General features: G+C 44.5%; 1 protein-coding gene across 1 annotated transcript; it reads right to left on the bottom strand.

Annotated features, from left to right (window-relative positions):
* Positions 1–9,311: 9,311 nt before the first annotated feature.
* LOC124654284 (vacuolar-processing enzyme-like) lies at positions 9,312–11,137 on the bottom strand. The gene is made up of 3 exons (XM_047193297.1): positions 10,933–11,137; positions 10,436–10,760; positions 9,312–10,294 (listed from the first exon to the last, which is right to left on the bottom strand). Exons 1-3 carry the CDS (start codon positions 11,095–11,097, stop codon positions 9,372–9,374), a joined length of 1,413 nt encoding a protein of 470 aa, XP_047049253.1. The 5' UTR covers positions 11,098–11,137; the 3' UTR covers positions 9,312–9,371.
* Positions 11,138–13,535: the final 2,398 nt, after the last annotated feature.

The raw sequence follows: 13,535 nt of genomic DNA on the forward strand, positions 1-13,535 counted from the left end.
TTTGGCAAGTCCGTCATCTACCGATTATAAAGACTACATGTGTCTTTTGGAGGGGCACTTAAAGTGGGTTTCAGTGGTGCCTATCACGCTTGTCTCGTCCTCCCGTCGGTATGTTTATCTGAGCATAGGTTTTGGTTATGTAGCGTTGATCAAGTCAGAACTACGTGTGTTGTTTGAAGACCCAAAATTTAGGCTGAAGACGTTCTAAGATGTCATGTTTCATGATTCTCATAATGTGAGGCTTATGCATATTTGTTACCAAGTGGTTTGAAAGACAACATGTACAAGAGTGTGGGCGTTTGTCTGTGTTCAACAGTCAAGGGTAGAAGAAAAAAATGTTCTTTGTCAAGCGGATGCAACAACACTAAGTCGTTGAGGTTTTGTGGTGCTAATCTGGCTGGTAATTATGGTGGTGGCCAGGGTACTGTCAATGGTGGTGGCCAGGGAACTGTCAATGGCGGGGGCCAGAATGCTAATGGGGGTCCGATGCACCTAGGTCGCGGCAGAGGCTCTGGATCTAGTGGAAGTGGAGGTTTTGGCAGATCTAGTAACTTCGAGATCGGTGGACCAAGTGGCACTACGGGGGGCAGCGGGTTTGGATCTGCTGGACACCAGGGTTTCCAAGCTTCTGATGGAGTGTTCCACGGCAATGGGATGGCCAACAACACGGGCAATGGGAACTAGGCAATTTTCTTCATAATGGAGCTAATGGTGGCTTCAATGGGCGTAATGGTGCTGCCACTATGCAAGCCAATGGCGGTTTCAATGGTGGCAATGTTGCTGCAAATCCTCAAGGCAATGTTGGCGGACAAGGTATGCATGGGTGATGTGTGCAGTCGACACGTCCGTTGGGAACCCCGAGAGGAAGGTGTGATGCGTACAGTAGCAAATTTTCCCTCAGAAAGAAACCAAGGTTTATCGAACCAGGAGGAGCCAAGAAGCACGTTGAAGGTTGATGGCGGAGGAGTGTAGTGCGGCGCAACACCAGGGATTCCGGCGCCAACGTGGAACATGCACAACACAATCACAGAACTTTGCCCCAACATAACGGCGAGGTTATCAATCTCACCGGCTTGCTTGTAAACAAAGGATTAGATGTATAGTGTGGATGATGATGGTTGTTTGCGAAGAACGAGTAAAGAATAATTGCAGTAGATTGTATTTCAGATGTAAAGAATAGGACCGGGGTCCACGAGATCACTAGTGGTGTCTCTCCCATAAGATAGCAGATGTTGGGTGAACAAATTACGGTTGGGCAATTAACAAATAAAGAAGGCATAACAATGCACATACATATATCATGATGAGTACTATGAGATTTAATCGGGGCATTACGACAAAGTACATAGACCGCTATCCAGCATGCATCTATGCCTAAAAAGTCCACCTTCAGGTTATCATCCGAACCCCCTCCGGTATTAAGTTGTAAACAACAGACAATTGCATTAAGTATGGTGCGTAATGTAATCAACACAAATATCCTTAGACAAAGCATCGATGTTTTATCCCTAGTGGCAACAGCACATCTACAACCTTAGAACTTTCTGTCACTATCCCAGATTTAATGGAGGCATGAACCCACTATCGAGCATAAATACCCCCTCTTGGAGTCACAAGTATCAACTTGGCCAGAGCCTCTACTAGCAACGGAGAGCATGCAAGAACATAAATAACATATATGATAGATTGATAATCAACTTGACATAGTATTCAATATTCATCGGATCCCAACAAACACAACATAAAGGATTACAAATAGATGATCTTGATCATGATAGGCAGCTCACAAGATCTAACATGATAGCACAATGAGGAGAAGACGACCATCTAGCTACTGCTATGGACCCATAGTCCAGGGGTGAACTACTCACACATCGATCCGGAGGCGATCATGGCGATGAAGAGACCTCCGGGAGATGATTCCCCTTTTCGGCAGGGTGCCGGAGGCGATCTCCTGAATCCCCCGAGATGGGATTGGCGGCGGCGGCGTCTCTGGAAGGTTTTCCGTATCGTGGCTCTCGGTACTGGGGGTTTCGTGACGAAGACCTTAAGTAGGCGGAAGGGCAGGTCAGGAGGCCACACGAGGGCCCCACACGCCAGGGCCGCGCGGCCAGCACCTGGGCCGCGCCGCCCTGTTGTGGCGGCGCCTCGTGGCCCCACTTCGTAAGTCCTCCGGTCTTCTGGAAGCTTCGTGGAAAAATAGGCCCCTGGGCGTTGATTTCGTCCAATTCCGAGAATATTTCCTTACTAGGATTTCTGAAAACAAAAACAGCAGAAAACAGCAACTGGCTCTTCGGCATCTCGTCAATAGGTTAGTGCCGGAAAATGCATAAATATGACATATAATGTGTATAAAACATGTGAGTATCATCATAAAAGTAGCATGGAACATAAGAAATTATAGATATGTTTGAGACGTATCAATGGGTACCAGTTCAATGCTGGAGCTGGTTTCAATAATTCTGGTCATGCTAGAAATTTTAATATGGGCGTGGAGGCTTTCGATATTTCCATCCGTCTTATGGCCGTGGAGGAGGACGCTATAACAATCGGAGAGGCCGGGGTTATGGAGGTCCAGGGCACAACGGCGGTGCAGAGGTGCCATATGTATATCCAACAGCTGCGGTTCAGCACAATGCTGCTGTACATCAAAATGTCCAAAACTCGGTACATAATGGCCAGGATATGGCTAACATCAACTAAGCGGTAAACCAGCCAGGTAATTACCAACCGGTTCACAATCATAGAGAACGGCCAGAGGAGTTCATTCCTTTAGAGGAAGGTGATGAAGCGGGGACAAGTGCACAGCGAAAAAAACAGAAGAACCCTGAAAAACTGAAATGCCATAGATGTGGGCTGGTAGGACTTTTTGCAATTGATTGTGTTACTGTTTTGTGTAACAATTGTGAATTGCCAGGGCATCCTGATGAGGATTGTCCTCTGTTGCATGCTCCAAAACCTCATATGATTATGTATGGGATTGGAGAAGAGAGGCTCTGCTTTTTTGAGATGCCATGTACTCAATCTTATAAACCAAAAATGGAGAATACTCGCATCGGCATGTTGTCAGTCACAGGTGGGGAGATGACCATCCCGGATATTGTTTCACAGATGCAACGCCTAGTGCCTTCGGATAATTTCCTTTGGGATGTGAGGCAGGTTGGCCATAATGTCTATAAGGTTCCGTTTCCAAGTAAGGCTGAGTTGGAGAGGATGATGGTTTTTGGAACCTTCCATGTCCCTAACTGTCTCATTGAATTTAAGTTTGATAGTTGGATTGCTCCGATTGAACCAAACTGTCTTTTACCTGAGATTTGGCTGCGTGTCTCGGGGTTGCCACCGAAGCGGAGAGGGGATTACCTGGCTATTTGGTCCCTTGGAATTTTATTTGGAAAAACTTGGAGGTAGATATGAAATACACCAGGCAGCATGGAGTGGCTAGACTACGCATTGGCTGCCTTGATTATACTTGCATTCCCCACAAACAAAATGTGTTTGTGAAGGATGGTTTTTATGACCTCACCTTTGTGGTGGAGCTGCCAGGGGGAGATGAAGTGATGGAGGAGGTTACAGAGAATGGAAATGATGGACATGCTGATGACGATCAGAATGGGAACCAGAACCTTGACAATCAAAACAGTCAGAGCATGGAGCACACGTCTACACATTCTGAGAGTCAGAATGGAGTTGGAAACTTGCAGCCGGGAAATAATGGGGCAGCCGGTGCAGGAGGCACAAAGGTGGCGAAGTTGGTACCTGGGGTATGCTTTTCTCCGAAAGTTAGACGCATGATTGAGCAATCGCAACAGTTTTTGAGATCCTGTGTGCCCACAAATATACAGAAACAGAAGGAGGCTGTTATTTCAGTGACAGTTCAGAATGAGCAGGGGAAGGATGAACCGCAACATACATGCGATATGGGGTCTACTCCCAATGTCATGCCGACTGAGTCGGCTGAGGCTGTTGTTGGACAACAGATGCCTCTGCCAGGGCAATGCTGCGAGGAAGATCGACAGGGACTGTCTGATGGCGGGCAGTACATGCAATTACAGGAAAGCCAAGGGAATGTTTCGGAGGTACCTGAGTCACCTCAGACAGATGTCGCTGCAGGGGTGGCGCCCTTGATCAGCTCTCCGGGAGGGACACCGACATCGACGGCCTCTCCTACATATGAAGGCCTGGGCCATCACAGAGGCGTGGGGAACGGTCAGGGTGTCTCCCAGATGATCAAGCCTACAATGGAGCAGCTGGTGGCGTTTGGCAGAATCTCGGAACCTACGAGCAATGGTGCTCGTTCTAGCGTGCGCATTAGGGCGCAGCTGAATGCTGATATGTCGCAGTTGGAGCGGGCGGTTCAGCTGGCGCAGCGCCGAGATGATCATCCAATCACAGGTACAAATACTTCTGCCCATCCATCAATTCTTAATTTACCTGCTGATGATATTATTTCTAAAGCGAGTAGACTTGGCATTTCCTTGGGTAATTCTACTGAACAAATTTTTGAGTCTGTGCATAGGATCAAATCTATAGAAGCTGATCGTAATGTCACTTTTCTGAAACATAATCTGAATTTGCATGCACCTAGTGACTCGCATAGTCTGGTAGTTAGTAGAGCATCTAGTTTAAGTGAGGACTTGGACGATGATGACTGTGACAATATAATGGATCATTCGGATGCATTATCTCCTAGACTCGTTGACAATAAAGTAGCGCGAAGAAAGAGAAAAGATAAAGAGATCAAATTGGCTGTTCGAAAAAGTGCACGCATTCTAAAAATAAAAAGTAACAAAACATGAAAGGTTTTATTTGGAATAGTGATGGGCTGGGTGATACGGCGAAACATTGTACAATTCATGAAGCTGTTCGTGAAAATAAGTTGGATTTTGTTGTTATTTCGGAGACGGGGCGTGGCAACTTTACTACTCCTTTCTTAAAACACTTAGCTGGCGGTTTAGACTACAGCTGGTGTTGCTTACCTCCACACGGACGCTCTGGAGGCATTCTGGTGGGGATTAATAATGAGACTCTAGGAGTTACAAATATTGTGACAGGAGATTTTTGTGTAAAGCTCTATGTCACATGTAAGAAAGATGGCTTTCAATGGGCTCTTGTTGCTGTATATGGTGCAGCTCAGGATGCAAATAAAGCTGCCTTCCTAGCGGAGTTGGCTAGGATTTGTGATGATGATTCGCTGCCAATTTTGGTGGGGCGATTTTAATATTATCCGGAGACAAGAGGAAAAGAATAATACAAATTTTAATGCTAAATGGCCATTTGTGTTTAATGCTATCATAGAGAGTTTGAATCTCAGGAAGATTGCTCTCTCAGGACGACAATTTACGTGGGCCAGTAGACGTGAGACTCCGACTTATGAGAAGTTGGATAGGATTTTGGTGACTTCTGAATGGGAACAGAAGTTTCCATTAGTGACGGTCCGGGCTATGACAAGGACTAGCTCGGATCACACACCTTTATTACTTGATTCTGGGTGTCCCTCTCATCTTGGTAAAAATAACAATTTTTCGTTTGAATTGTCTTGGTTGCGCCAAGAAGGTTTTTACGAGCTAATTAAGAAGGAATGGTTGGGTATTAACACGGGGGAAACACCAGTGGAGAGATGGCAACATAAGGTTCGTCATCTAAGACAATTCCTCCGTGGTTGGGTGCGTAATCTCAGCGGAGAATATAAGAAAGAAAGAGATAGACTTCTGCATATTATAGATGTGCTTGATATAAAGTCTGAATCTGTACCGCTAAGTGTAGCGGAAAGAGCTACTAAAAAACAAGCGGATGAGGGGCTTGCTAAGCTTAGGCGTGATGAGGAGTCCAAGTGGGCTCAGCGCGCCAAAGTTAAGCATGTGCAAGAGGGGGGAAATAATACGAGCTATTTTCACCTCATTGCAAATGGCAAACACCGTAAGAAGAGGATATTTCAATTAGAACATGATGAGGGTACTATAGTTGGACAAGCCAATTTAAAGGTCTTCATTACTGAATATTATTAGAAATTATTTGGGCCATCAGAAACAAACCACTTTAGTATGAATGAAGATCAAGTTCATCATATTCCTCAATTGTCTCTGGAGGAGAAGGATATTCTAATTACTGAATTCTCAGAGAAGGAGGTTTTAGAAGCAATAATGCAAATGGAGCGGAATAAAGCACCTGGGCCTGATGGTTTGCCCGCGGAGTTTTATAAAACTTTTTGGGCGGTTATAAAAGGAGATCTTATGGCAATGTTTCATCAATTACAGATTGGTGAACTGCCTCTTTATAAATTAAACTTTGGGGTGATCACTTTATTGCCTAAAAAAGAGGATGCGAGTAGAATTGAACAATACAGACCGATCTGTTTGTTAAATGTGAGCTTCAAATTTTTTACTAAAGTTGGAACTAATAGAGCTACTGAGATTGCACAAAAAGTTGTGCGACCAACTCAGTCGGCATTCATTCCAGGAAGAAATATATTAGAAGGTGTGGTGGTTCTCCATGAGACTATCCATGAACTACATAGGAAGAAAATGGATGGTGTTCTCTTTAAAATAGATTTTGAGAAGCCATATGATAAAGTGAAATGGTCTTTTTTGCAACAGGCGCTGCGAATGAAAGGTTTTCCACCTTTGTGGTGTGACTGGGTTGCAAGATTTGTACATGGGGTAGTGTTGGTATTCGTGTTAATGATGACATAGGTCATTACTTTCAGACTTTAAAAGGGCTTAGACAGGGGGATCCGTTATCTCCTATTCTTTTCAACATCGTAGCAGATATGTTGGCAATCATCATTGCTAGGGCAAAGGAGGATGGCCAAGTGGGTGGATTGATACCCCATTTAGTGGAGGGAGGGGTCTCAATTCTCCAATATGCCGATGACATTGTCTTGTTTTTAGAACATGATATTGCAAAAGCAGTAAATATGAAACTCATTCTCTCTATGTTTGAACAACTCTCGGGACTTAAAGTTAACTTTCACAAGAGTGAGTTATATTGTTTTGGGAAAGCAAAGCAACAGCAACAGGACTACAGACAGATTTTTGGGTGTGAAATTGGGGCTATGCCTTTTAAATACTTGGGTATTTCTATTCACTATAGGAAGTTATTAAATAAGGAATGGAAACCAGTAGAAGACCGATTTGAAAGCAAGTTGGGTTGCTGGGCAGGAAAGTTACTCTCTTATGGAGATCGACTAGTACTTATTAATTATGTTCTTAGTAGCATGCCAATGTTCCTTGTATCCTTCTTTCTGATACCCAAAGGGGTGAGGAAAAGGTTGGACTTCTATAGATCGTGATTCTTTTGGCAAAGTGATCAAACAAAGAAAAAGTATCGTTTAACTAAATGGAACATTCTATGTAGACCAAAGGACCAAGGGGGCTTGGGAATTGAGGTTTTAGATATTAAGAATAAGTGTTTGATTGGCAAATGGCTTTATAAAATGCTTAATGAAGAAGGAGTGTGGCAGGAGCTGCTGCAAAACAAGTATCTTAGTAATAAAACTCTTTCTGCGGCTGAGGCTAACCCAAATGATTCACCCTTCTGGAAGGGTTTAATGAGTGTCAAGAATGAATATTTTGAAAGGGGGCTGTTTGTCATTGGTGATGGGCAGAAAACCCGTTTTTGGGAAGACACCTGGCTTGGGACATGTCCCCTAGCGGAGCAATTTCCCTCTCTGTACAATATAGCAAGAAAGTCGAATGTTACTGTAGCTGATGTCATGGGCTCTATACCTCTGAATATTAGTTTTAGAAGAACATTATCTCATGACAAATGGACGGCTTGGGTCAGCTTGTTGGAGCGCCTAATGGAGGTGCAACTGTCAGAGGATCCGGACAGGTTTATTTGGCGGCTCAGTGCAAATGGAAAATTTTCGGTAAAGTCATTTTATGTTGATCTCATGAATGACCATACTGTGTTCCTGAAGAAATATATATGGAGATTAAAGGTCCCACTAAAGATTAGGATTTTTATGTGGTTCCTAAATAAGAAAGTCTTACTCACAAAGGATAATTTAGCTAAGAGAAAATGGACAGGATCAATGAAGTGTGCTTTCTGTAGTTCTGATGAATCTATTGAACATCTCTTTATTAAATGCCCCTTTGCTAGATTAATTTGGAGAGTTGTGCATTTTACTTTCAGTATTTCCCCACCGGCCAATATCAAGAACTTATTTGGGAACTGGCTTAATGGAATTGAGAAAAAAACGAAAGCTCGAATTCGTGTTGGAGTTTGTGCTTTGTTATGGGCAATTTGGAATTGTCGCAATGATATTGTGTTTAACAGAGCGGAAAGTGTCTTCTTTTTGCAGGTTATTCACAAGGCTACTTATTGGATCCGCATGTGGTCATTTCTTCAGCCGGAGGAGCAGCGTACACATATGGACTCTAGATGCACTCGACTGATGGCGGTCGTTCGGGCTATCTTCAGCCAGGGTGGTTGGCAGCGTGCTGATAGGATAAAGTATGTTTAGAATATGCATGGGTGTATTAGATATTCTTCTGGCATTACTGTTTTTTGGTGGCTTATCTTTGTGAGCACCTTATGTGAGCGTTGAAGACTAAGTTTGTAAAACTTTAAATTTGAGATTTATTAATAAATGGCTGTGTGCATCTATCTGATGCAGAGGCCGGGGTAATACCCATTTCGAAAAAAAAAAATCAGTACAGAGAGTGGAGCAACGGAGTGAAAACCCTTGGTTTGACCTTCATCGCCATACCGAGCAATAGAGGTGTTTTGGCATTGTTGCCTAGACATTGCATGAAATCTAAGCTCAATTATACTTCGCAGGTCAAAAACTCATGATTTAATCTTTGATAGAATTTGGCAATGCACACACCTGTGTGCTGCTGTCTCGGTGAAGACATTGCTTTTGGAGAACCTTCTTGCTTTTGGAAGTGTTCGATGTTGTTGTTAATTAGTGTGTCGATAATTCTTTTCTAATAGTTTGGTTGTGTGTATCCTCTGTTGTTTTGAATCCATCATGATAGTGAGTTGTTGCAAAGGCTAAGCGTATTTAATATCTTCTTTTTATATTATTAGCATATCTCTTACTGCAAAAACGAAACTCGCTTTGCAGCCAAAATTGTGCTTAATCAAAATGTCGTCATTGGCACACTTGAGCCTAATCTTGCTTCCTCTTGAGCTAATCAAAATTTACCTTCTCATGATCACTCATCAGTGAGATTTGCCTCTCCGGGAGTTCAAGGTGTTCTTTTAACCTGCCTTCATGGTTAACATGACTATATATTTACCTTTGGTTCTCAAACTAGTTGTGGCAATAATGTACATTGAACCATATATTTACATTTATCATTATTGGATATATTCATGTATATCAAGAACACCAAATATTGAGTGATTGATGTCCCATGGAACAATTAGACAACTATGGAAAGAGGATTAATCGCGCACGCTTGAGACGCAGCCTTGTCCATGGCCTCCTCTCGAACTCCAGCGTTGCAAATATTGGCTACGGAACGCATATGCTTCATCCCATATTGCCCTAGGCCCCCACACCGCTCCTCAAATCTCCGCACCATATATTTGAGGCAGTCCCAATCGTCGACCAGAGGCTGCCCCGCCGACCGGACGGCATTGAGGACCTTGGGACCTTCCTCGAAGCCGAACAGGAGGTTGCCGATCAACTCCAAGCTACTATCAACGTGAGATCGTCGTGCCATCATGTCCACCAACCGCCTGCGTGCCTCTCCTTTCCGTGTCGACCCCTCTGCAGATCTCCAGTACTTGTGCCAGAAATGGAGGAGATCGGCGTCACGCTGGTTCACCGCGGCACCCCTCAACGATGGTAAGGAGTTGCCGACGAAGCTGGCGTTGTCGTTGGCAGGATCAGTGCCCATGAACAGGTAGAGGCTCTGCTCGTTTAGGCCCAGGTCGCCGTACTGCATCACGTGGGAGCCGAGGCTGTACGTCTCATGCGCCGAGGTGCGATCCTTGACGACACCGTACTGCTGCCTGAGGGACTCCGTATGGAGGTTGTGGACGTCACTGTCCTCCATCCAGGAGACGCTGTACAGGTCGCCGAGACAGGTGTCGTACTCCGGGGGTGGGGCGCCATCATCGTCGCCGGGGCAGTAGGTGCCCCAGCTGCTCTCCTCCGCGTTCGATGCCGTCGTTGCATAGACGCTGATGTTGCCCGGGAGGAGGCCCTCGAAGATACTCCCGGACTCGCACGCCTCCAGGTAGAAGGCCAGGCTCTTGTACCCGGCCCCGCCGGCGTGCTTCTTCTTGAGTGTCTGTACCAGGTCGTTCGCGTACAGGTACTCCTCGTCGTCCGGCATCCCTAACCGATCATCGATCAAACGTCATTGTCAGTTCACGTCGCGATGCAATGAAAAAGATACAGTTATATTTGAGGCCGAATAATATTCAATAAAACAAGATTCAATTGAACAAAGATAGATGGTGACCGAATGATATTTACCGAGGACACCTGGGCCGCCGTGATCGGCGTAGTAGACGAATATATGGTCATCAGGGCCGCTGCTGACGACCTTGCCGCTGCCGCTCCCGGTGAGCTTGGACTTGTCGCCGAGCAGGGCGGCGAGGAAGTTGTTCGCGTTCACGTCTTTTCCCGTGTAATCCTTAGGCACTCCGGCGTAGACGTCACTGCCGTTGGGGTGGTTGATGATGACTCCGGGCCTCGGGTTGTCAGGGTTGTGGGCAATGTCGTCGTACATGAAGACGATGATATTCTCGTCCTTCAGCCCGCCCTTCTTCATGATCTGGTACGCGTGGCACACGTCCGCCTGCACGAACGTACAGCGTAATATAATTAAGCAGAACCTAATTAAGTCAGGAGTGAATCCGGCAGCAACGTCAAAAATAAGTCGCCATAGCGCAGAGAAATTCTTGGAAAATATTATTACAATACAATTAAATGATTAAGGAGAAGTAATTAATCAGTTAGATGTTGCCTGCCTGGTGACGGTAGTTGTAGTATTCGTTGGAGCCGGCGATGAGGACGGCCCACCTCGTGCCGACGACATCCTGTTCGGACGGCAGGCGGAGGAAATCGCCGGCGACCAGCAGGAGCAGCTGTGTCTGAAGAAAGAGGAAGATGAGCGAGAAAGAGAGTAGAGCCATAACTAACTGTGAGCTCTGCTTCAATTTGCCTCTGGCGCCAAAAGTCGGGCCGGATGAAGATGCAGCTAAAGATTCGTCATGTCCCTCTTTATGTATGGCACATTGTGATGGCGTTCCTTTCAGAAGTAGCTAGTGTAGTGGCGTACTACATACTAATTCGATCGAAAGGATAGTTAAGTGACTGATTAGTATATTCATATTCCGGCCGGTGTGGGCCTGTGGAGATCGATGCAGCAGCAGCAGAACAAGAATCAGCTGGATAGCTGCCAACAACCATAGACATCTTTCCTTGCTAGTATTTGAATTTGGCGCCGTAGCGTACTTACATTATTGTTGCATGGCGTGTAATCTACTGTCTTTTATTCATTGACAGTGCCGTGATCGCCCCTGGAAGATAGACAGCAACATCTGCGCATGCTTAGACGCAACAAATTGTGACGCTTAAGTAGCGAAGCGTATGTATGTGCTGTTCTAGTTTTCCTTTCTTTTTCTTGTTCAGAACATCTTAATATTGCTTTCTGTCAGTTCGACAGGCGCCGGCTGTTTGTTAACTTGGACATATGCATGCTTAACTTGGAATTGATTTTGTCCCGATGCAAGAGGTTGCCAAAATTCCCCCTCTCCTAGCTAACCATGGAAGCAAGTAAGCAATTGGTAACTTTCCGGTGATACATCCGACAGTGACACCGTACCACCATTGCTGACGTTCTATCCTTTCAAGATTCATTTGTTACTGATTGAGTTGAAACTAGTTCGCTCTCATAAGTTCTAGTTTAGCAAATCCGTTAGTTTCCTCCGTTTGGCTACATGGGCTCCGCATGGAGAGCACCCTCAGGTTGTCCCATGCATGGTCCACCCTTACATTTTTCCATAGATATTGTGTCAACTCACTCTCTCTCCTTTCACATTTTAAAACTTCTGTAGGGTTTGAAAAGTCTGATTTTAAAATAGTTTGAATATCTGAGTTCCTATTGAAGAGAGTTTCAAAACAAGGCCAATACTCAATATTTGAAAATTGACTTTTTAAACCTAATGAAACTTTGAAAAACTTGATGACACATGGTGAAATTTTATTGTGAAATTTTTTATTTCATTGTGTTCTAAATTTTATGAAATTTGTGTTTCACCATATTTTGGACTTGTGTTTCAAGCTTTGATGAAACTTTCTTCTGAAACAGTTTGTTTCACTGTGCTTCGGAATTCAGTTTTTTGTATTTCATTAATTTTCGACTTGTTTTAAAGATATCATCGGAATAAAAAAACATAGATTAAAACAAATAATTATTCGAACATATATGGACTTTTTAAGTTTAAGTTTGGAAATAAAAAAGAGAGGGCAAATGGATGGGAGAGAGAATGTGAGACTATGCATGCAAAAGATTTCTCTCTCTCCAAATCTGAAAGCACAAAAGAGAAAATCAAGGGTGGAGCCATGCACGGGATGTCATGTGCATGGGATAAGTTCATTTCTTCTCCGCATGTTAACTTCCTACCTATCCATGTAGGCATCTTCGCATTAGGTATTTTTATTGTTCTATTCGTGATTCAATTCGTGTTATTGATTCCAAGTTAACTGTAACACGCGGCGTGTGCTTGTACCTTTCGTAGACCCCCTCCCCCCCCCCCCTCCCGTTACACCAAGGGTGGAGATTAAAACATACCTCTTCGAAATAAAGTGCATGTTGGTGTAGTTAATTATTTTTAAAACAAAACTCAACCCTCCTCAAAGTGATCAAGTCCAGCGGCCCTGGCCCATGATGAAGTTCAGTGCTTGGTCCCCCTTGAAGCATTTCATTACTGCCATGGAAGACAAGAATGACTGCAATAGATTGACGAAATCGTTAAAAAAAGGCCGACCTTCACGAAGGGAAGGCAACTCGCTCCGCACGTGACAAGTGGCGCGCTGTGGTGCCATAAAATCTCTGGGAAGTGGTCTCCCTGCTCGCCACGTGTCGCAAGGGGAAGCAATGTGGGGATGGGGAGGAGAGAGAAGACTGGGTTGTGTCAGTTTTTCCCTTTTTCTTCTAGATTCGTTTTTTCAAAATGAAATATCTTGAGAACCGTAAGTCCAAATTGCGAACCGTTTTCACTTTTGAGATCCTCGCGTCGAGATCTTCAAAACTAGATCCCATGTTGATAGGTTTGGAGATATTTTTTTTTCGTACTTCTAATAATATTATGATTGTACCTCTGGTGTGTACCTAACTGTACTCGTGTTTGAACTGATAAGTACTTCAATTTTTAGTGTATTTGGTCAATTTTTCCCTTTACTCGCTAACTGTACTCGCCCGTGTGCGGGACTGCACTGTATCTTACGCGCGTGACAGCATCTGCCGTGTGCGCCATGCATGTCTTACGTACATGTACTTGCTCGTGTTCACGACTGTACCTGCTCGTATGCGCGTTTGTACCTGCTCGTGTGCGTGACTGTACTTGTA

This window comes from Lolium rigidum, chromosome 5 (genome assembly GCF_022539505.1).
Source record: "Lolium rigidum isolate FL_2022 chromosome 5, APGP_CSIRO_Lrig_0.1, whole genome shotgun sequence".
In the NCBI taxonomy this organism is placed as follows: Eukaryota; Viridiplantae; Streptophyta; class Magnoliopsida; order Poales; family Poaceae; genus Lolium; species Lolium rigidum.

Excerpts from the sequence above, each read along its gene's own strand:
- LOC124654284 (XM_047193297.1), bottom strand. The coding sequence starts at position 11,097 with ATGGCTCTACTCTCTTTCTCGCTCATCTTCCTCTTTCTTCAGACACAG. Across the intron at positions 10,761-10,932 it reads ACTACAACTACCGTCACCAG|GCGGACGTGTGCCACGCGTA; the intron begins GCAGGCAACATC and ends ACGTTCGTGCAG. Across the intron at positions 10,295-10,435 it reads CGGCGGCCCAGGTGTCCTCG|GGATGCCGGACGACGAGGAG; the intron begins GTAAATATCATT and ends ATGATCGGTTAG.